General features: G+C 34.8%; 2 protein-coding genes across 2 annotated transcripts; both read right to left on the reverse strand.

Annotated features, from left to right (window-relative positions):
• Positions 1-10,559: 10,559 nt before the first annotated feature.
• On the reverse strand, positions 10,560-11,018 carry LOC145673948 (kelch-like protein 26). The gene has a single exon (XM_081743764.1). It carries the CDS (start codon positions 11,016-11,018, stop codon positions 10,560-10,562), a length of 459 nt encoding a protein of 152 aa, XP_081599890.1.
• Positions 11,019-11,540: 522 nt separating this feature from the next.
• Positions 11,541-12,152, reverse strand: LOC145673949 (kelch-like protein 26). Its single transcript, XM_081743765.1, has one exon. The coding sequence runs from the start codon at positions 12,117-12,119 to the stop codon at positions 11,541-11,543; it is 579 nt and encodes a 192-aa protein (XP_081599891.1). The 5' UTR covers positions 12,120-12,152.
• Between the last annotated feature and the right edge of the window lie 9,949 nt (positions 12,153-22,101).

The raw sequence follows: 22,101 nt of genomic DNA on the forward strand, positions 1-22,101 counted from the left end.
CATGTGAAATATAGCAGCTTTCATCACAGCAGAAACTAAGAAAAAGGTAATATTAGCGTAATATTACACGGGAAAGTGAACCCCAAAGTGTTGGGATAATGACTCCTTTGTTTCAATTTATTTCTTTTGGCCATTTAGAAATGCTATTGGTTCTCTTTAATATTCTTTTCTTTCTTAAAACGGTAGCCTAGGTAGTTGGTGAAGCGGTGTAGCTCGGAATAGGCTTAGCTCGTTAGTTCTTCAATACCTATTTCAAAAGTAGTATTAATGTCAATTTTATTTACATAAAAAAAAAGATTTAGAAGTTTAGAATTGATTTCACAAGAGAGGACTTAATACTCACTTTGCAACAATCAAGTCTATGATTGCGAGAGGACTAATTTGCTTATCATAGAATTAACATGTTCTTTTCCAACAAGGGTAATGACTATCACCTTCCGAAAACCACAAAACAACTATTTTAAAAGGAATTATTATGTCTGTAATTTTCATGACAGCCCACATCGCCCGGGTATCGTCTGATACGATATCAACTCTTGAGAGTAATTATTTTCAAGTAATAATCAATTTTCTTCCTCTTTTATATTTTCTTCTCTGATCCATTTCTTTATTAGGTTTAATGCTTCTTCACATTAGAAGAACTAAGGGTATACCCAAACTGATCATTTTATCATTCTTATTACAAATATATATTTAATAAAAATTTTGCAATTCACACACATTGATACACACATACTACATGTAAACAATTCTTAAATTTATAACTACAACAGGGGAGTATCTAGAACCCTCATTAATAAATATTTGTCCAGATGGTAGCGTCCAGTGGACAGTGTATGGTATGTTAAGATACAAACAGTTTACATTTACTTTTACATATGTAATCCTTCTCGCCAACAAATACGGAAATAAATTAGAGATAAAGAGGGCCCCTTAGGAAGAAAGCTCGCCCCGTTGTGTGACGCACCAGCCTATATTTACGTGCAGCTCCTACATACAGTTGGAGATCGAAAGCAGCATGTTGAATGTTGTATCGCGTCGCTGTTTTTATCCTTAAACATGTACCGAACATCGTGTAATAGAGAAGAAAAGAAGAGTGAAAAAGAAGACACGAAAGCACGTGAAGAATTTTTCACCTTACTATTGGCTTGAGTAGTAGGAGAAAATCCCCATAAATACATGGATTCCAAGTAAACCCCCTTTAATGGCCACGCACATGCTTAAGTTACTATTTGAGCTTAAGATGCTGAGTGTGAATTGAATTTGTTAAATGTCTGTATTTTAATGGGTAAGTTTACTTAGTGGAACATGTTGTTATTTTTATCATGCAATTTGGCTATTTTTTCCCTTTCATCCCGTTGCCGCCAGGTTTGCTTTGTCGAGAGACTGGGATGTATGTGGATCCATCGGAGCTGGTGATTGGCTGCAGATGTGCGTTCAGTGTTTTCATTTTTTCAATTTTAATTGCTGTTGCTAATGATCTGCTGTTTTCTTGAATTGTTGCATTAGCGAAAATGCTACATACCCACATAATGATCTTATCTGTGGTACTTTTCGTCGATTGCTTCGTGTACTGCTTGATGTATTATGGTACGTGAGTTGTCTTCTGTTCAGGGCTTGCTATTTCCTTCCGCTGAGTTTGAAGTGGTGATTTTGTCTTTGTTCCTGTTGGGTGTTTTTCCCCTGCTGTAGTATTATTGTGTCCTGAGTCAGTTCTGCGTGTCGCTTCCGGTTCTATGTCTCTCCGTGGCACACGTTGCTCAGAATTTCTTGCTGACGGGTTTGCTGCGCGACTGGTTGTGGACTTCCGCACAACATGAACACACTCTGTTTGGTGCATAGCTAACGCGTACGCGTACTTCCTGTGTTAACTGTGTCGCTGTAGTCGGGATTGGCAGTGAACAGCCATAGAAGTGAAAGGGGTCCCGAAGGTGCTTGTATTTTTATAATAGAGAATAAAATGTTCTGGTTTCGTAAGTAAGTTATTGGCTCTAATTGTTCATCCAACGGTACTTTGATTACACATCTAAATGTTGGGAATGTCTTCTGTTTGCTGCAAGTGATCTTGTTTCGTTCCTCTTTATGATCTGGGCCTCATAATCGGCGGTTCTCCGTATTTTGGGATCTATTCTTGGCTACCTCTCTTTTCTATTTTAATGAAACCTTATTTATCTTCTGCTGCTACTTTTTGGCTCTGAGAATGGCTATTGTTTCTATCTTTCTGGGTTGGCCCTCTTCCTGGTTTTGCACCCCATACCGTTTTGGGGGAAGAAGTTTCTATTGAATTCTGCTCATTTCTCAGCGAAGGTGTGGCTGTTGTTGATGTACCTCTTCCGTTGGTCTTCTTTATCCGAGTTTTGGTTCTTCAATTGTGTTTGGTTTCTCTCTGTGTGCATTAAGGTTCTTCACCTGTGAGGTTTCCTCCTGTGTCAATTCAGGTGACTGGCTCTTGAATGGATTTTTCCGGCTCTTAGCCGACGGCGGGTCTTAGGGTTTGGCTTTAGAAAGGGCATAATACTAACTTAGGATTTAAGGACATAAAAAGAGCCGTTTTATCTCTAATTTATGTGTTTTTGATTCTACAGCACTCCGAAAGAAATGTATTTCATCGAGGTCAGTCGACCGTCGGCAAATCTTGTACAACCTATAAGTTCAGTGTGATTCTTGGTCCACAATAAGGGGACAGACCGACGCAATGTACTACTATTTCTCCCAGTTATGCTTGTGTATGATGCCATGTTTTTTGAAGTTCTCAATATTATTAAGGAAACGTTTCTCAGAAGACTGGTTCCTTTCTGTTTTTATGATTTTGACAACACTCCAGTAAACACTGCAAGGTTTACTAGTGTTACACACACTCTTCGTTCTGCCGCTCAAACTATTCTGCCGGTAAGATCTCCTTGCCCTGAAATATTCTCTGCCGCAGTAACAAAACTCAGAAGCACTTCTCGGTACATCTTTTCTGGATCAGACCGGGAACTACTCTTCTTGAAATCGATCTGACACTTAAAATTCTTCGGGTGTTACGAGTTCTAACGTGATTTATTGAATCTCTTTGCCAATAGTATGCCTTTGAGCTTACTATAGAATAATCGGTTGGGATTTGTGATCGCTATTCATATGTTTCATTAATGTTCAGTATTTTGGAACATATTTAACACTTATGCCCATAGATCCGTTACTTGCTTTAAATAATCTGGTAACGATTCACGTTCTTCATTAGGTTACATACTCATATCCTTATTGTATACGTATCCAATAAAATAAGAGAAACTCAACATTCAATGCATTTACTAACTTTAAATCAGGTGTAACTAATTAATTTTACGATTAGTACAGCTTTATCTACTGTTATTCCATAAACATGAAAGTTAATGGGGTTTTAAGAGAAAATGCACAAGTTTAAACTTCCAAAATTTTCGTATTTCACCAGTCGTGCACGACAAAAGAGAAAAAAATATTTGTGTTTTGTAGCCAATGCAAATAAAATAACACTTTCTTGTCTTATTGAAGTATATAAGGGTCGAGTAAATCAAATCACACGCGGACTTTGAGTTCATACGAACTACATCCTACACTTTTCTCTCTTTATTTCTTGTTCTTTGTTTGGCTTTGTGAAAATGTCATTGGTTCTTAAACTTGTGCCCTTTTGTAAACTGTTAGCGTAAGTAGTAGGTTAGGAAGTGTATCAAATAATAGATTCAGCTAGTGAGTTCTTTAATGCCTGTGGGAAAAGTCTTATTTACACCCACATCATTTAGACGGCTCTGACTTAGATTTTTTAACCGTATAGTAATAATCGAATCAGCAGCTGTGTCCGATGAAGATATATGTTGTTTACTTTTCTCGGTTGTTTTACAGTTTCAAATACATGTTGAAGTACTTTCGTAAGTTGAATGTAAGATTTGAAGTTTTTTGTTGTTAATGTTTAAAGTTTGAGATTTTCCAATGCTTTCTCCTTGAAAATAAATTCTAAATCTTGTACGTATTTATATAGAATTCCTTAATGATTCTATTGCAGTCATTATATTGTTACATAAATATTAAATGTGTTTTCATTATTCTCAATGAATGTTTCAAAACAATTCAACAAGATTCGAAACTTTTATCATCCTGCTCAACATGTCTATGACCGATTGCCACTTTGCATGCTGTATGAGAGCATCTTGCACCTGCTTGTTTTAATGATCGGACATTATCACAATTTCCTCAATTCATACTTAGTGTCATGATTGGATTGCTTCTATAAAGTGTAGAAACTTCCATAAACTCTGCTTCTTACTAGTACTTTTCAACGCGGTCCTACAAGAAGTGAGCTCGGACATATGAAATAACAGTATCAACATGTTCTCATAATCTCGATGTTATTTTCATATATGCTACAAATTATACACAGACCATTCACGGCTCTCAACTTTTACCATCACGGATATACATTTTTCAGTTGAACAATGTGACCAAGGTTCGTCAGACTTCTTTATCATTTCTGTCACCTGACGCTTTGCATGCTTGATGAAAGCATCTTTCGCGTCTTCGATGGAACGGACGACGCTATTCTTATACATTATACACCACTATGCATATATTATTCACGGCTTTTAGTATTGCCAAAACGAAACTTGTTTTTTATGTTGAGCAATGTGACGAAGGTTGGCCACACTTTCTATGCTTTCTTCCACTTGTCACTTTATGAGTGCATCTTTCGCGTCCTCCTTGTAACGGACGGGGAATAGTACAATTCATTCTAATTCATACTTAGTGTCTTAATTCGGTTTCTTTTGACGTGTAAGCAAATGCTTAAACTTCGCCTCTTACCAGCACTTTCCAACGTGGTCCTATGCGAGATTATGTCGAACATAAATAATAGTATCGATATGTTCACGTTATTTCGATGTTGCTCTAATACCTCATACACAACTATGCGTAGACTATTCACTCTTAGAGTATTGCGAACACGGAACTAGTTTCTCATATTAGTTCTAGTTCCGTGTCTCTAGTTTAGTAATGTGGGCAAGTTTCGCAATACCTTTAAATATTATTTTCCATCTGCCCCTTCCCATGCTCTCTGAGTGCATCTTTTGCGTTCTCCTTATAACGATCGGGAAGAAGTACAAATCGTTTTAGTTAATTCTTACTCTTCTGTTTCGGTTCCTTTTATGGCGTGCAAACAATTCCTCAAACTTCACTTAGCAGTGCTTTTCAACGTGGTCCTATAGGAGGTTTTGTCGGACATGTTAAGAAACAGTTTAAATGTGTTCTTATCATTTCGGTGTTATTCTAATCATTATACATCACTATGAAGGGACTATTTACTACTCTCAGGATTGCCAACATGGAACTACTTTTTCATGTAGAGCAATGTGACCAAGCTTGGCCCACCTTTTAATACTTTTTCCATCTTCCACTTTGCACGCTATATGAAAGCATCTTTCGCATCTTCCATGGAATGGTCGGGGATAACTACAATTCGTTCTCATACGTACTTAATGTCTTAATTCGATATCTTCTATAACGTGTATAAAGTTCCTGAAACTATGTTTTTGTTAAGGTTATGTTGAGTATATTAAATAATAGCATCAATATGTTCTCATCATTTCAATGTTACTATAATACATTATGCATCACTATACATACACTATTCCCATCTCCTTGCATTGCGAACACAATTACTTTTCATGTTGGAACCGCTAATGTTCATGTTGTATTGCTAATTTGACCCAGGTTAGCAATACCTTTAAATATTTCTTCGATCTTTTACTTTGCATGTTCTACGACAACATCCTTCGTGTGCTCCTTGGAACGGTCGTGGATTAGTACTATTCCTTCCAATTCATACTTAGTATCTTGATTCCATTGTTTCTATAACGGGTAAAAGATACATTAAAATATTAACCTTACCAGTACTTTTCAACGTTGTTCTATACGAGGTTAGGTCGGACATGACAAACAACACTATCAATATGTTTTGATGCCATTTTTTACTTATACAACACTATGCATGGACTGTTCATCTGTCTCAGTATTGCTAACCCGGAAATACTTTTTCACCCTTAACAATGTTCCCAAGGTTAGCCACACCTTTTTATCGTATTTTCATCTGCCACTTTGGATGCTTTATGAGAGCATCTTTTGCGTCATCCTTGGAACGTTCGGGGATTAATACAATTTCTTTCAATTCGTAGTTTGTCTCTTGATTCGGTTCTATAACGTGTGAAAAATTCCTGAAACTCAGCTTCTTACAATTAGTTTTCAACATGGTTGTTCTACGCGACGTTATATCAGACATATGAAACAACAGTATCATTATGTTCTCAACATTTCAATGTTATTATTGTTGATTATGTACAAACTATTCACGGTTCGCAATATTGTCAACACCTAACTACTTTTTCATGTTGAGCAATGTGACCAAGGTTACCCACACCCTTATATCCTCTCCTCTTTCTGCCACTTTGTATGCTCTAAGAGAGCCTCTTACAAGTGCTTCTTTTGACGATTGGGCATTAGTACAATTCCCTCAATTCATACTCGGTGTCTTGTTTCGATTACTTCCAGAACGTGTAAAAACTTCCATAAACTTTCCTTACCAGTTCTTTTCAAGGCGGTCTTATACGAGATTCCCTCCGTCATAAGAAACAACATTATCTATATGTTTTCGCCATTTCGATGTTATTCCAATATATTATACACTATTATATAGAGACTATTCATGGCTGTCAGTATTGCGAAAACAGAACAACTACTTCATGTTTAGCAATGTGAGCAAGGTTAGCCACACACTTATCTTTTTTTTTTTTTTTTTTTTTTTTTTTACTTCTGGCACTTCCCATAGTCTATGAGAGGATCTTTGGCATCCTATTTAGAACGGTCTTGGAATAGAACATTTCATACGTTAGTCTCATGATTTGGCTGCTCCTATAACGTGTAGGAAGTTCCTCAAACTCAGCTTCTTACAATTAGTTTTCAATGCGGTCCTGTGCGACGTTATATCAGACATATGAAACAATAGCATATGTATGATCTCGTTATTTCAATGTTACTCTAATATACTATACACCACTATGCATAGACTGTTCACGTATCGCAGTATTGCGAGTAAGGTTGTGATCACTTTTTAATGTTTAGCAGTGGAACCAAGGTTACCTTCGAATATTTCTTCCATCTGCCACTTTGCACGCTGTATGTGAGCATCCTTTCCGTCGTCCTTGGAATGGTCGGGGATTAGAACAATTCATTCTAATTCATACTTACTGTCTTGCTTTGATAACGTGAAACTTATAAGCTGTATTGAAAAAGAGTTTTTGATCATTGTTTCCTTCTAACGTTGATAAAGGAAGAATTATTTTTATCGCCAAGTGGATAGGTTGAGCTGAATAGGTTGAGCCAACTGGCAACGGAATTTTTTGCAACTCAATAGTCTCATGCTGTGTGGATGAAGTGAGACTCAAGAAACTACGCTTTTGCACGCTGCCGCCACTTTGCAACTAAATTGTTGGAAGAAGTAGTTTTATTAATTATCAATTAGTTTATAGCCTCACACTGAACACTAACTTTGTATGAAAAGGCTTTTCATATCGAGAAAATATTCAAAACAAATTTTCAAAAATAAACGTGAATAAATTTAATTAATCTTATAATTCAACATAATAAGTACAAATGATTTTATTATTAAAATGTCACCAGATACCATTTGTAACAATATGTGCTTTCCAAATTTATTGTGTGTATTACAAAAATTGCGTAGTTCAATCCGTTTTGTTCCTTCAAATTTCATTCCATAGATTGTTAACGATTTTATGAGTTTTGCTGATAATTCCGTTATTTCTGTAGTAGCTACATTACATTGTGTGTCTGTAGCTTTCAAAATCATTTGCAGTAAGGTTTCTTCGTTGGTTCCATGTACCAAAATTGATTTACTAGACACTTGCTGAGGAACTTGTGGAACTATTATCTATTCCAGGCAACCTGATTGGAAACTCCCCTCCCTCCAACCACTCTCCAGTACAGAGGGGAAAAGGAAGTCGTTGACCTTCACAGGGAGGGAAGCTTTTCTAATAAACAGAATCGTGTACACTCTAAATTCGTACGTCAATACGCTCGCACCTGATGTTAAGAAAGCACTGCTGTTCCTTTTAGCCATCAACTCCGAAAAACAAACAATTACTGTTCTTAATTTTTGTTTTTAAGAAAAGTTTTCTTTCAATTTATGTATTAAAGTTTTGGCTTTAGTCCTATTTATTAAATTGTATTTCTAGAAATAAGAACTAATTCGTTATAAAGTTAATTTGCATCATTGTTTCATTTAAGAATTAGGAAAGGAAGCAAACCAATCCTGTCGACATTCTGTCTTTATTTACAATTCCAAGGAAGGTAATCTTCTGGTTGTCTAATTATCGAGTACGCAGACCATCGACCTGTGCAAGTATTGTATGAATTTAGCGTGTATGACGACTACATTACATATAGTGTCGTGTGAAATAAATGCATATTAAATTGTATCTTGTATCCATTATATTTTGTATAGTTTATATTATCTGAAACTAATTTTAGTTCATATGAAATTGTAAACAATTGCGTATTTAGTGCTTTGTGAAGAGACAATTCATGATACTTGCAGTAGTTCTGTGATAAAACATGAGCCCGGGAAAGCGTTACGAAGTGGTGAGATGCGTTGCATTTTGAATGTATTCCATGCTTTAAGAGAACAACACACTAATTTAACTGTTTAAGAATTAGCCGACATGACTGGGAAACAGGCAAGTGTAGGAAACGCATTTTGGTTATAGAATTAGGCGGGAGGCTAAAATTAATGAAAATAAATTTCAAAGTTCCAAAAATACGCGTACAAGTATTTCCTTCTGGGAAAACTATGACTTCACGAAATCGGAAATTCTATCAAAGGTACATCATTCTTTTTGCGTAATGAATTGTGAACGTAAATAAAATTCTGGTAGCTGTAAATACCGATGAGGATCTGCCCTGCTTTTCTCACAAAACTCTCCATAGACTGTTGAAAATAATGAAATTCACGTATGTATCGCGAAATAAAAGGTCTGTTGTAGTTGATAGGGATGGCATAGTATTATGGAGGAGAAAATATATCCGTTTAATTAAGAAGTACAGAGCAGAGGGTAGGAAAATCTACTATCTTGATTAGACATGGGTAAATGCTTCTCATACTATTGCTCATTGCAATAACTATAACCTCGTTTGCGCTTTTTCTCTCTTTGGTTTGTGACAGCTGTTTTTTAGCGCTTACGATCTCTGTCGTCTACAATCATATGTTCGTAATTTTCACTACTACTACTACAAGTGGTGTTGCTAGATTCTGAATAAGTAAAATCATTATCAGGTTTGTTGGCAGAGTGGTTCAGGACATCTGTCTCTGGTTCAGGTTCCAATTCCTATGTTTTGTTTACACTAGGAATATCAGTCACTAACTGAGGCTCAAATTCCAGTGTTTCGTATCCAGTAGGAACATCTGACTGTACTTGGGGTTCATATTCCGGTGTTTTCTTTTCGGCGCTTTCTGTTCCTTGGTTGTTTTCACGAAACACATCCAGTAAACCGTCTATCTTTTGCCCTAATTCGCTCTTTACCTCAGCAAAAGTCTCTTTAAAATCAGCACGGAGCTCTTTACTTTGCTTCATATATCTATCAACATTATCTTTAAACTCAGCACAGCTCTCTTTCATTGCTTTCCTTAATTCTTCGAAAAGTGAATTCATCCTAGTAATCATATCTGCTTCCTGGTGTGCCATCTTGGACAAGAATAAACTTAAAACATATGATTAGGATAAAATATACTATCACAAAACGATATCATTAAAATCACCTGAAAGAGAAGTTTTTTTTTTTTCAAATTTCTGGTACTAAGCTGAAAGAGAAATGGTATATTAAGATATTGATCTTATAAGTATTCGAGCACCAACGGTCTCGATTCGGGTCGGTAGTTCGGGCGTCATTTATTTGTCTGTATCAACTTTAAAAATAAGTTTTCTTTTATTTTTCCCTGATTTTCGGAGACCACTCTCAACATTTTTTTTAAAATATGGCATTTCTTTTTATTTAAATACATATTTCTATACATAGATATATATATGTATATAGGGTAAATCTCTAAATGCTCACAAAACCCACGCATTGTTATCTTCACTCTGGAAAACAAAAAGTAAAGATCGAAACATGAGCCGAAATCATAAACGGCTTTGGCGTCAATGCCATAAGCACTGAAAGACACATATTTATAAAGTTGTCAAAGACAAATGTTTTTTTTTTTTTAAGTATGAAAGAAATTACTATGTCCTTTGATTTGACATGACTTCCATGTCATCTTGACACCGTGGTATGTACAGCGTTACACACGTATGCTCCCAAATATCTTGTGGGCATTTGTCTCCAGTATTCCATATGCCAGACTCAAGGTCATAACATTCTATCACACCTGTTGCTCTGTCAAACATAACATCACTGTGAAAACCACCAATGAAATACAACTTTTCATCCATGATAACAATCCCTGCATGATACCTCGGCGTTGGGACATGGGTCACCACTTCCTATTGGTCATTGATGACGTCATACGCATCTATTATATCCACCAATACTCGTTTTCCCGTTGTTTCGCCTTCAAACCAACCTCCACACACATACAGTTTATCTTTGTACGCAACCATACAATGGTCTGCTCGAGGTGTTAGCATTCGAGCTTTCGACTCACACGTATCCGTCACAGTATTGTAACAAAAGACAGAATTGAAAACAAAATCTTGGTCTAAACCTCCCGAAATGTATAAAAAGTGATGCAGGGTGTTTCCTGCATGTTGCGTACGATAACCCGGAAGAGGAGCAACTGATTGCCAGCAATCAGTTTCTGGATCGTATTTCTCACACGGACACTCCTCTTCCGTTAGATCTATATTCTCTTCCGCTGATTCACTAGCGCCACCTATGGCGTACAATTGTCCACCGACGACGTTCAACGAAAATCGACACCTTTCACGCTGCATCGGCGCCATTGTGGTCCACTTATTATATCGCGGGCTGTAGCGAAATCCAAACGGATGAATGTTCTCTTGCAGTGATTGGTTTAAACACCCACCTACAACGTACAGTTCATTAGGTAAAACAACGGTACCAAAATTACACTGTTCCACATGTGCTATAGTTGTTAAGTGTCTCCACTTTCCCACACTGGGAAGAAAATACGTTATCTCATTTGTGATGTCTCCAATTCCGAACCCCCAACTTTGACAACGGCCAGCTTCATCCCTCGAGAATTAACCAACATTTCTGCAGTGTTTGTTCTATTCACTTTATAGGTTTCTGCCAACACTTGTCGATACAAGATAGGAAACTGAATCATAATACAATGCAACGTCTTCGATTCTAAAAACTGTTTGAGATTCTGCGGATTAATTTCATTGAAATGAATCTTTCGCAGTAGTTTCTGGGCATACAGTAGTCGCTGAACCTTGTCACATTCAACCCACTTTACTACGATATGAAGCACTTCAGACTCGGGGCAATCAACGGGGAAATTAGACTCTAATAAATATTCCAGCTGACACGGAGAAAGGGTGAAAATCTTGGCTCCAGGAATATTCCGTTAAGTTACCACTCATGAAACGGTATACTCTCTTTCGGAGTTGGTGCAGAGAGTAGGTTTCGGCTATTGTTGCTATATCTACACAATTCTCCAAATCCATCTGAGCCTGCAGATAATTGGAACAAGCCTCGACCACAGCAACAACCTGTACATGGCTAGCTGCTGATAAGACATCCTGGATATTGGCTAGATTCAAAGCAAGGCGCGACGTGTAAGCATTGTCTAGCAGGTACTTGATCCCAGCCGCTGTCACACCATTCAAGCAGATCTCACTCTGACGATTCTCACGCATGGCATCAGTGAACATCGCTCGAAAGTAATCACTGTACGACGCCAATACTACCCTATGGGCCTGAAACGCTTCTCCTTCTGCCAGTAGAGTGACATCTAGCAGTAAGACTTTGCTTCTCAAAGCATTCAAACCACATAGAAGAGTTCCTGTATGCGACGGAGACTCAAAATGAACTGTATTCAAAGGTCGATCCTGGCCCCAAACTCGAACTCGTGTCATTTTCACAGCCTTTCAAGTCTCAGCCAATCAGTCTTTCATCCGTTGGAGGACGCCGTTAGTAGTAAATATTTATTCTCAAATGCTGCTTTTCACATCCATCCCAGAAAATATTTACATTAGTACTTCTCTTCAACGTACGAACTTCCACAATAAATTCGTTCCGAATAGTTTTTTTTCTTCTAGCTCTTACACATGAGTTCGAAAAGTATCTATAAAACTTCATGATGAATCATCACTCACTTCAAATTTCTGTCACTGATTTTAAGCATTCCATAACACATCAATCACCTGTATGCACATACAAAGAAAATACGGAAAATAAATTATGTTAATTTTTAGTCAACTGCCCACAATGCACGAGACACTGCGATAATTCGGGCGTGAGAAAGTACAGATAAGAAACTGCAAAGCAACGTGACCGGCGTCACTCTGGTCACTTGAATACCTGTTCTGATCTAGTCTGCTCTAATCTATTGCAATGTTTCATAAGCGAATAAAGAAAGCACTTAATTCAGTTCCAAATAACTGTAGAATATATACTGTGCATAATAACAAGTCAGGGAGAAACACTGAAATGGTTCGTCACTAACTGAAATTTTCTCACCAAAAGCATTGTTTTAATATATATATATATATATATATATATATATATATATATATATATATATATATATATATATATATATATATGAAAAACGATGAAAGACTTCTTTGTCCAGTTGTGTGGGAAAGAAGCAATTCCCACCGAAGAAAGAACTTGTATGCGTCGCAGAATAAAGTATAAATCGAAAAAAATAATCACTGTCTTTACAAAATATACAGGGCGTCCACAAAAAGTATTTCTATAACCTGGTAGCGGATATATAATCAAAGATGAGGCGAGGTAAGAAACTTTAAAATTATTTCAATGTAAAATATCATTACTCTTTCCCTTTTTGTAATTCACTCGCTTCATTTTTCCGTTCTATTACAATGTAATGACAAAAATGATAAACACGTGTGTTCGTTACAAAGAGTTAGAAACAATGAAAATTTACACATAGTGTTGTAGCTGCAAAGCTACTGCGAGGTATGAAGAAAAAAAGTGAAGTAAAATAATAAGACAATTTCATTGTGAACACATCTCTGATACCAATCCCTGATCTCCGCAGATAAATGCACATTATAATAATTAAAATAGAAACCATACACATGCATCATCAATTTCGTAAACATACGATATATTTTCATATTTTTTACTTAAAACATGATGTCCTATTACATTATACGTAAAATCAATTATACTTTCCATTACAACACTGTTAAACTATACCTTCCATAAACCAACAAAGGGCAGAAACCATGGAAGACATTTGACCCGCAAATACTGTAAGATGTGATCATTATCCGGGTTAAATACACTGCAATATGAATTACAACGAATTACTATCCAACAGATTACAACGTATATGGACTGAGCATACTTTCTAAATGTTCCTACTATTCAGTAGGTGAAAAAAGCAAGAAAAGAAACAACAATAAAATATACTCACTATATTCATCACATAATAAAATACGATTTCATAATTGCACTATGAATAGCAAGTGTATTCAAGAAGGTAAATATAAATGCGAGGAAGTAATATCAAAATTTAACCACTTCATATAAAATATTTGCTTTCATATATGTGTTTCTGATACTGGTTGCTAGATAACACAAACAGATTCCCTAGGCACACAGTTTTTTGTGATCCACACAGTTATAAATATATTTATACCAAAAACATCCTATTTAAACGTGTTTTGCAAACAATAACTCGCTGTTCTGCATATTTTCTTAGCAAAAGTATTTTATTCGCATGTCATACCGCATGTTTTGTAATGTTTGATAGAGTCAAATGATAGACCGGGTGTCGTTTTCCTCTTCACCAAGTTTTATTACAAAATATAATAAATTCAAGTGTTTCTAATTCAATGTCTTTTCATCAATGACCAAGTGAAGGAATAATAAATGTTTTCCGGGTACCCCTTCCACTCAAAGCAGTTTCCAGAATACTTTGGCAGGTTGTAGTTTAGACTTGTGTTATTAGTTTAAGATAGATCCCTAGCCCAGTGGGACATAGGGTAAGGAAGAGGTGCTCCTAGTCCACAGCGACATAGGAAGGTAAAGGTTAGGCGATCAGTTGGTCGACTGACGCTGGGTCCTTCTTTGGTCCTCCTTTTATTTGTCCTCCTCGGGTCCTTCCGTGAGGTCATCTGCTTTCGGTGTTCCTCGGTATCTTCCGTGTTGGCCTATTGTCTGCTAGGTTGTTTGTAATCATTAGCACGTGTTGACCTGGCACGTGCGTCTTTTGTGATGTGGGGATCCTTGCAGAGATCTAAAATCTCTACTTTAGAAGATAAACATGAGTTTGAAAAATGTTCAGATTGGTGACACGTTTTTTTGAAGTGACAAAAAGACTCTAATATCGGTATACAGAAATCACACATACAGTTTGAGAAAGAACACAGTGCTAATGTCTTATTGGCGGTTCGCAGAATAATGCGACTACCGTAAGCGATTGTTTTACGAAAGCGTGAACTGCTGAGGATTTTTTTCCAATAGCTGAAAACCACGGAAGAACCTTTCATTGTTACAACATCCTGCGAATAACCGTAGAAAATCTAACAAAAGTGCACAGATAATTGACTTATTTAGTGAGTGGATTGCCTGATGTCTTTTAAGAGACCCGATCTATAAACATTTTATCCTAAGACTGGGCAAGTAAACATGTTAATCTTCAAGTGAACAGTGGAATGTTTACGTTCAGCAATGAGAAATGTGATTTATTACTTTAGCTACTTAAGCGCTAGTCAAATAGGTAACAAACATTGATTATTTAAATTTTTGTTGCCACTTAAATCGTTGTTTACACAAAAATATAGTTAGTTTCAGATATAATATATAAACACATATCACACGCTCCTCTCACGCAATCTTACGACATCAATGAGAAATGTGATTTATTACTATAGCTACTTAAGTGCTAGTCAAATAGGTAACATACATTGATTATCTAAATTGTTGTTGTCACTTTAATCGTTGTTTACACAAAATATAGTTAATTTCAGATATAAAATATAAACACATATCACACGATCCTCTCATGCATTCTTACGACAGCAATGAGAAATGTGATTTATGATTTAGCTACTTAAGCTCTAGATAAATAGGTTACAGACATTGAGTATTTAAGTTGTTGTTTTAATTTTAAACGTTGTTTACACAAAAATATATTTAATTTCAGATATAAAAATAGACACTAATCAAACGCTACTCACTCGCATTCTTATAATAATTCAAAATAATTAAGACAATTGTATCAAGTTCAAGCATTGCTTAAAGGCGTCGCAAAAATACGCCTTCTCTGAAGTTTGACGAAAGAGTAAGGAAATCGATCATTTGATTCACAGAGCTACGAAACAAGTCTTTAACATTAAGTAAACTTCTCTTACGAAGTGATTCACCAACATTAGAGCCTGCCATCGCTACAACTCGCTTTCGTGATTCACGGTGACTATTACGTTCTGTTCCATCATAGCTCAATAAATGCTTATCTAAAGCTTCTTTCTCCAAAAATTGCGATTTACCTTTACCACTCCAAAGAGCATTCACTTCGAATTCGCTGTCAGACACAAGCCCACGATATCCACTACCCCAGTTCCGGACAGTCATATTTTCACAAATATCGTCGCTGTTCTCTTCTACGAAGTTGCTACCAGTGCCTGACACTGAATCCTACTTTGTATCCCCTTCTGAGACTCGTAACACTTCGAAATTTTCATTCTTTGATGTGTCGTTACTTTCTTCTATTTAAGAATTTGAAATCGAGTCCGTCTTTTTAATAATACATTCCGTTAAAAAAATGCTCATCTAAATTGGCTTTAAAAGAAAAGTGTATCGTGCATTTACTACATGCATACAACTTACAAAATAAAACTAGTTTCGATACTGCTGCACCATAGAAGATATCTACTGTCTCATCAACTTTACTCACCTCTTCCATATAAGTTCCTCTTACGAAGGTGCGATCAGACGACTCGAGATTCATCTCAAGTGTAAAGTCAAAATAAATACATATCACACGTTCCTCTCAAGCATTCTTACGACAGCAATGAGAAATGTTATTTATTACTTTAGCTACTTAAGCGCTAGTCAAATGGGTGAAAGACGTGGAGTATTTAAATTGTTATTGTCATTTTAATCGTTGTTTACACATAAACATAATTAATTTCAGATATTAAAAATAAAAACATATCACACGCTCGTCTCACGCATTTTTACGACAACCATGATAAATGTGATTTATTACTTTAGCTATTTAAGCGCTAGTCAAATAGGTAACAAACATTGAGTATCTAAATTGTATTTGTCCATTTAATCGTTGCCTACAGAAAATATATATTTAATTTCAGATATAAAAAATAAACTCACATCACACGCTCCTTTCACGTATTCTTACCACAGCAATGAGAAATGTAATTTATTTATATTTTAGCTACTTAAGCGCTAGTCAAATAACTAACAGACATTGAGTATTTAAATGGTTGTTGTCCCTTTAATCGTTACTTGGACAAAAATATAATTAATTTCAGATATAAAAAATAAACACATATCACACGCTCTTCTAACGCAATCTTACAAAAAAATGAAATATGTGATTTATTTCTTTAGCTATTTAAGCTCTAGTCAAACAGGTAACAGATATACAGAATTTAAGTTGTTGCTTTAATTTTAACCGTAGTTTACACAAAAATATATTTATTTTCAGATATTAAACATGAACACATATCACACGCTCCTCTCACGCATTCTTACCACAGCAAAGAGAAATGTGATTTATTACTTTAGCTACTTAAGCTCTAGTAAAATATGTAACATACATTGAGTATTTAAATTGTTGTTGCTTTTTAATTGTTATTTACACAAAAATATAGTTGATTTCAGATATAACTTAAGCGCTAGTCAAATAGGTAACATACATTGATTATTTAAATTTTTGTTGTCACTTTAATCGTTGTTTACACAAAAATATAGTTAGTTTAAAATATAAAAAATATATACACATATCACGTGCTTCTCTCACGCATTCTTACGACAGCAATGAGAAATGTAATTTATTACTTTAGCTACTTAAGTGCTAGCAAAATAGGTAACATACATTGAGTATTTAAATGGTTTGTTGTCCCTTTAATCGTTGTTTACACAAAAATATAGTTAATTTCAGAGAAAAAAATAAACACATATCACACGCTCCTCTCACGCATTCTTACGACTGCAATGAGAAATGTGATTTATTACTTAAGCTACTTAAGCGCTATTAAAATAGGTAACAGACATTGAGTATTTTAATTGTTGATGTCCCTTTAATCGTTGTTTACACAAAAGTATATTTAATTTCAGATATAAAAAATAAACACATATCACACGCTTCTCTCACGCATTCTTACGACAGCAATGTGAAATGTGATTTATTACTTTAGCTACTTAAGCGCTAGTCAAATAGGTAACGAACATTGATTATTTAAATTTTTTTTGTCACTTAAATCCTTGTTTGCACAAAACGATAGTTGGTTTAAGGTATAAAATATAAACACATATCACACTCTCCTTTCAAGCAATCTTACAGAAGCAATGAAAAATGTGATTTGTTTCCTTAGCTACTTAACCTCTAGTCTTATAGGTAACAGACATTGACTATTTAAATTGCTGTTTTACTTTTAAACGTTGTTTACACAAAAATATAGTTAATTTCAGATATAAAAAATAAACACATATAACACGCTACTCTCTCGAATTCTTATAATAATTCAAAATAATTAAGACAATTGTATCAAGTTCAAGTTCAAGCAAGTTCAAGTCTTTAACATTAACTAAACTTCTCTTACGAAGTGATTCACCAACATTGGAGGCTGCCATAGCTAAAACTCGCTTTCGTGGTTCACGGTGACTATTACGTTCTGTTCCATCATAGCTCAATAAATGCTTATCTAAAGCTTTTTTCTCCAAAAATTGCGATTTACATTTACCACACGAAAGAGCATTCACTTCGAATTCGCTGTCAGACACAAGCCCAGGATATCCAGTACCACAGTTCCGGTCAGTCATATTTTCCCAAATATCGTCGTTGTTCTCTTCTACGAAGTTGCTACCAGTGTCTCACACTAAATCCTACTTTGTATCCCCTTCTGAGACTCGTAACACTTCGAAATTTTTATTCTTTGATGTGTCGTTACTTTCTTATATTTAAGAATTTGAAATCGAGTCCGTCTTTTTAATAATACATTCCGTTTACAAATGCTCATCTAAATTGGCTTTAAAACAAAACTGTATCGTGCATTTACTACACGCGTAACACTTACAAAATAAAACTACTTTTGATACTGCTGCACCACAGAAGATATCTACTGTCTCATCAACTTTACTCACCTCTTCAATATAAGTTCCTCTTACGAAGGTGCGATCAGACGACTCGAGATTCATCTCAAGTGTAAAGTCAAAATAAATACATATCACACGTTCCTCTCAAGCATTCTTACGACAGCAATGAGAAATGTGATTTATTTATATTTTAGCTACTTAAGCGCTAGTCAAATAACTATCAGACATTGAGTATTTAAATTGTTGTCACTTTAATCGTTGTTTACACAAAAATATAGTTAATTTCAGATATAAGATATAAACACATATCACACGCTGCTCTCATGCATTCTTGCGACAGCAATAAGGAATGTGATTTATTACTTTAGCTACTTAAGTGCTAGTCAAATAGGTAACTGACGTTGAGTACTTAAATTGTTGTTGTCCCTTTAATCGTTGTTTACACAAAAATATAGTTAATTTCAGATATAAAATATAAACACATATAATACGCTCGTCTCATGCATTCTTACGACGGAAGTGAGAAATGTGATTTATGATTTAGATACTTAAGTCTTAATTAAATAGGTAACAGACATTGATTTTTTTAAATGGTTGTTGAACCTTTAATCGTTGTTTACACAAAAATAAAGTTAATTTCAAATATAAAAACTAAACACACATCACACTCTACTCTCACGCATTCTCACGACAACAATGAGAAATGTGATCTATTTCTTTAGCTACCTAAACGCTAGTCAAATAAGTAACAGACATTGAGTATTTAATTTGTTTTACTTTTAACCGTTGATTACACAAAAATGTATTTAGTTTCAGATATTTAAAAAAAACATATCACACGCTACTCTCACGCATTCATGCGACAGCGATGAGGAATGTTATTTATTACTTTAGCTACTCAAGTGCTAGTCAAATACGTAACTGACGTTGAGTACTTAAATTGTTGTTGTTTTTTTAATCGTTGTTTACACAAAAATATAGTTAACTTAAAATATAAAAACTAAACACATATCACACGCTCCTCTCACGCATTCTTACGACAGCAATGTGAAATGTGATTTATTACTTTAGCTACTTAAGCGCTAGTCAAATAGGTAACAAACATTGATTATTTAAATTTTTGTTTTCACTTAAATCGTTGTTTACACAAAAATATAGTTAAATTCAGATATAAAAAATAACCACATATCACACGCTACTCTCTCGCATTCTCATAATAATTCAAAATAATTAAGACAATGGTATCAAGTTCAAGCATTGCTTAAAGTCGTCGCAAAAATACGCTGTTTCTGAATTTTGACGAACGAGTAAGGAAATCGATCACATGATTCACAGAGCTACGAAACAAGTCTTTAACATTAACTAAACTTCTCTTACGAAGAGATTCAACAAGATTGGAGCCTGCCATAGCTAAAACTCGCTTTCGTGATTCACGGTGACTATTGCGTTCTGTTCCATCATAGCCCAATAAATGCTTATCTAAAGCTTCTTTCTCCAAAAATTGCGATTTACATTTACCACACGAAAGAGCATTCACTTCGAATTCGCTGTCAGACACAAGCCCAGGATATCCAGTACCACAGTTCCGGTCAGTTATATTTTCCCAAATATCATCGCTGTTCTCTTCTACGAAGTTGCTACCAGTGCCTCACACTAAATCCTACTTTGTATTCCCTTCTGAGACTAGTAACACTTCGAAATTTTCATTCTTTGATGTGTCGTTACTTTCTTCTATTTAAAAATTTGAAATCGAGTCCGTCTTTTTAATAATACATTCCGTTCACAAATGCTCATCTAAATTAGATTTAAAACAAAAGTGTATCGTGCATTTACTACACGCATAAGACTTACAAAATAAAACTACTTTTGATACTGCTGCACCACAGAAGATATCAAATGTCTCATCAACTTTACTCACCTCTTCCATATAAGTTCCTCTTACGAAGGTGCGATCAGACAACTTGAGATTCATCTCAAGTGTAAAGTCAAAATAAACACATAAAAACACGTTCCTCTCAAACAATCTTACGACAGCAATGAGAAATATGATTTATTACTTTAGCTACTTAAGAGCTAGTCAAATAGGTGAAAGACATTGAGTATTTAAATTGTTATTGTCATTTTAATCGTTGTTTAAGCATAAACATAATTAATTTCAGATATTTAAAATAAAAACATATCACACGCTCGTTTCACGCATTCTTACAACAGTGATAAATGTGATTTATTACTTAGCTAATTAAGCGCTAGTCAAATAGGTGACAGACATTGAGTATTTAAATTGTTGTTGTCCCTTTAATCGTTGCTTACAGAAAAATATAGTTAATTTCAGATATAAAAAATAAACTCATATCACACGCTCCTTTCACGTATTCTTACAACAGCAATGAGAAATGTGATTTATTTATATTTTAGCTACTTAAGCGCTAGTCAAATAACTAACAGACATTGAATATTTTAATTGTTGTTGTCACTTTAATCGTTATTTGGACAAAAATAAAGATAATTTCAGATATAAAAAGTAAACACACATCACACGCTACTCTCACGCATTCTTACGACAGCAATGAGAAATGCGATTTATTTCTTTAGCTACCTAAACGCTAGTCAAATAGGTAACAGACATTGAGTATTTAATTTTTTCTTTTACCTTTAATCCTTGTATACACAAAAACATATTTAATTTTACATATTAGAATCAAACCCATATCACACTCTCCTCTCACGCATTCTTACGACAGCAATGAGAAATGTGATTTATTACTTTAGCTACTTAAGCGGTAGTCAAATATGTAACATACATTGATTATTTAAATTCTTTTGTCACTTAAATCGTTGTTTACACAAAAATAGATTTAGTTTCAGATATAAAATATAAACACATATCACACGCTTCTCTCACGCTCTCTTACGAAAGCAATGAGAAATGTGATTTATATTTTTAACTACTTAAGTGCTAGTCAAATAGGTAACATACATTGATTTTTTTAAATTGCAGTTGTGATTTTAATCGTTGTTTACAAAAAAATGTAGTTAATTTCGGATATTAAAAATAATCACATATCACACGCTCCTCTGACGCATTCTTACGACAGCAATGAGGAATGTGATTTATTACTTTAACTACTTAAGCGCTAGTCAAATAGGTAACAGACATTGAGTATTTAAATTGTTGTTTTCACTTTAATCGTTGCTTACACAAAAATATAGTTAGCTTAATATATAAAAAGTGTATACAAATATAACGTGCTTCTCTCACGAATTCTTACGACGGCAAAGAGAAATGTTTTTTATTATTTTAGCTACTTAAGTGCTAGCAAAATAGGTAAGATACGTGGAGTATTTAAATGGTTGTTGTCTCTTTAATCGTTGTTCACAAAAAATATATTAAATTTCAGATATAAAATATAAACACATATAACACGCTCCTCTCATGCATTCTTACGACAGCAATGAGAAATGTGATTTATGATTTAACTACTTAAGCTTTAGATAAATAGGTTACAGACATTGCGTATTTAAATTGTTGTTGTCCTTTTAATCGTCGTTTACACAAGAATTAAGTAAATTTCAGATATAAAA

The sequence above is a fragment of the Thermobia domestica genome, chromosome 17 (genome assembly GCF_964235325.1).
Source record: "Thermobia domestica chromosome 17, izTheDome1.hap1.1, whole genome shotgun sequence".
Classification (NCBI taxonomy): Eukaryota; Metazoa; Arthropoda; class Insecta; order Zygentoma; family Lepismatidae; genus Thermobia; species Thermobia domestica.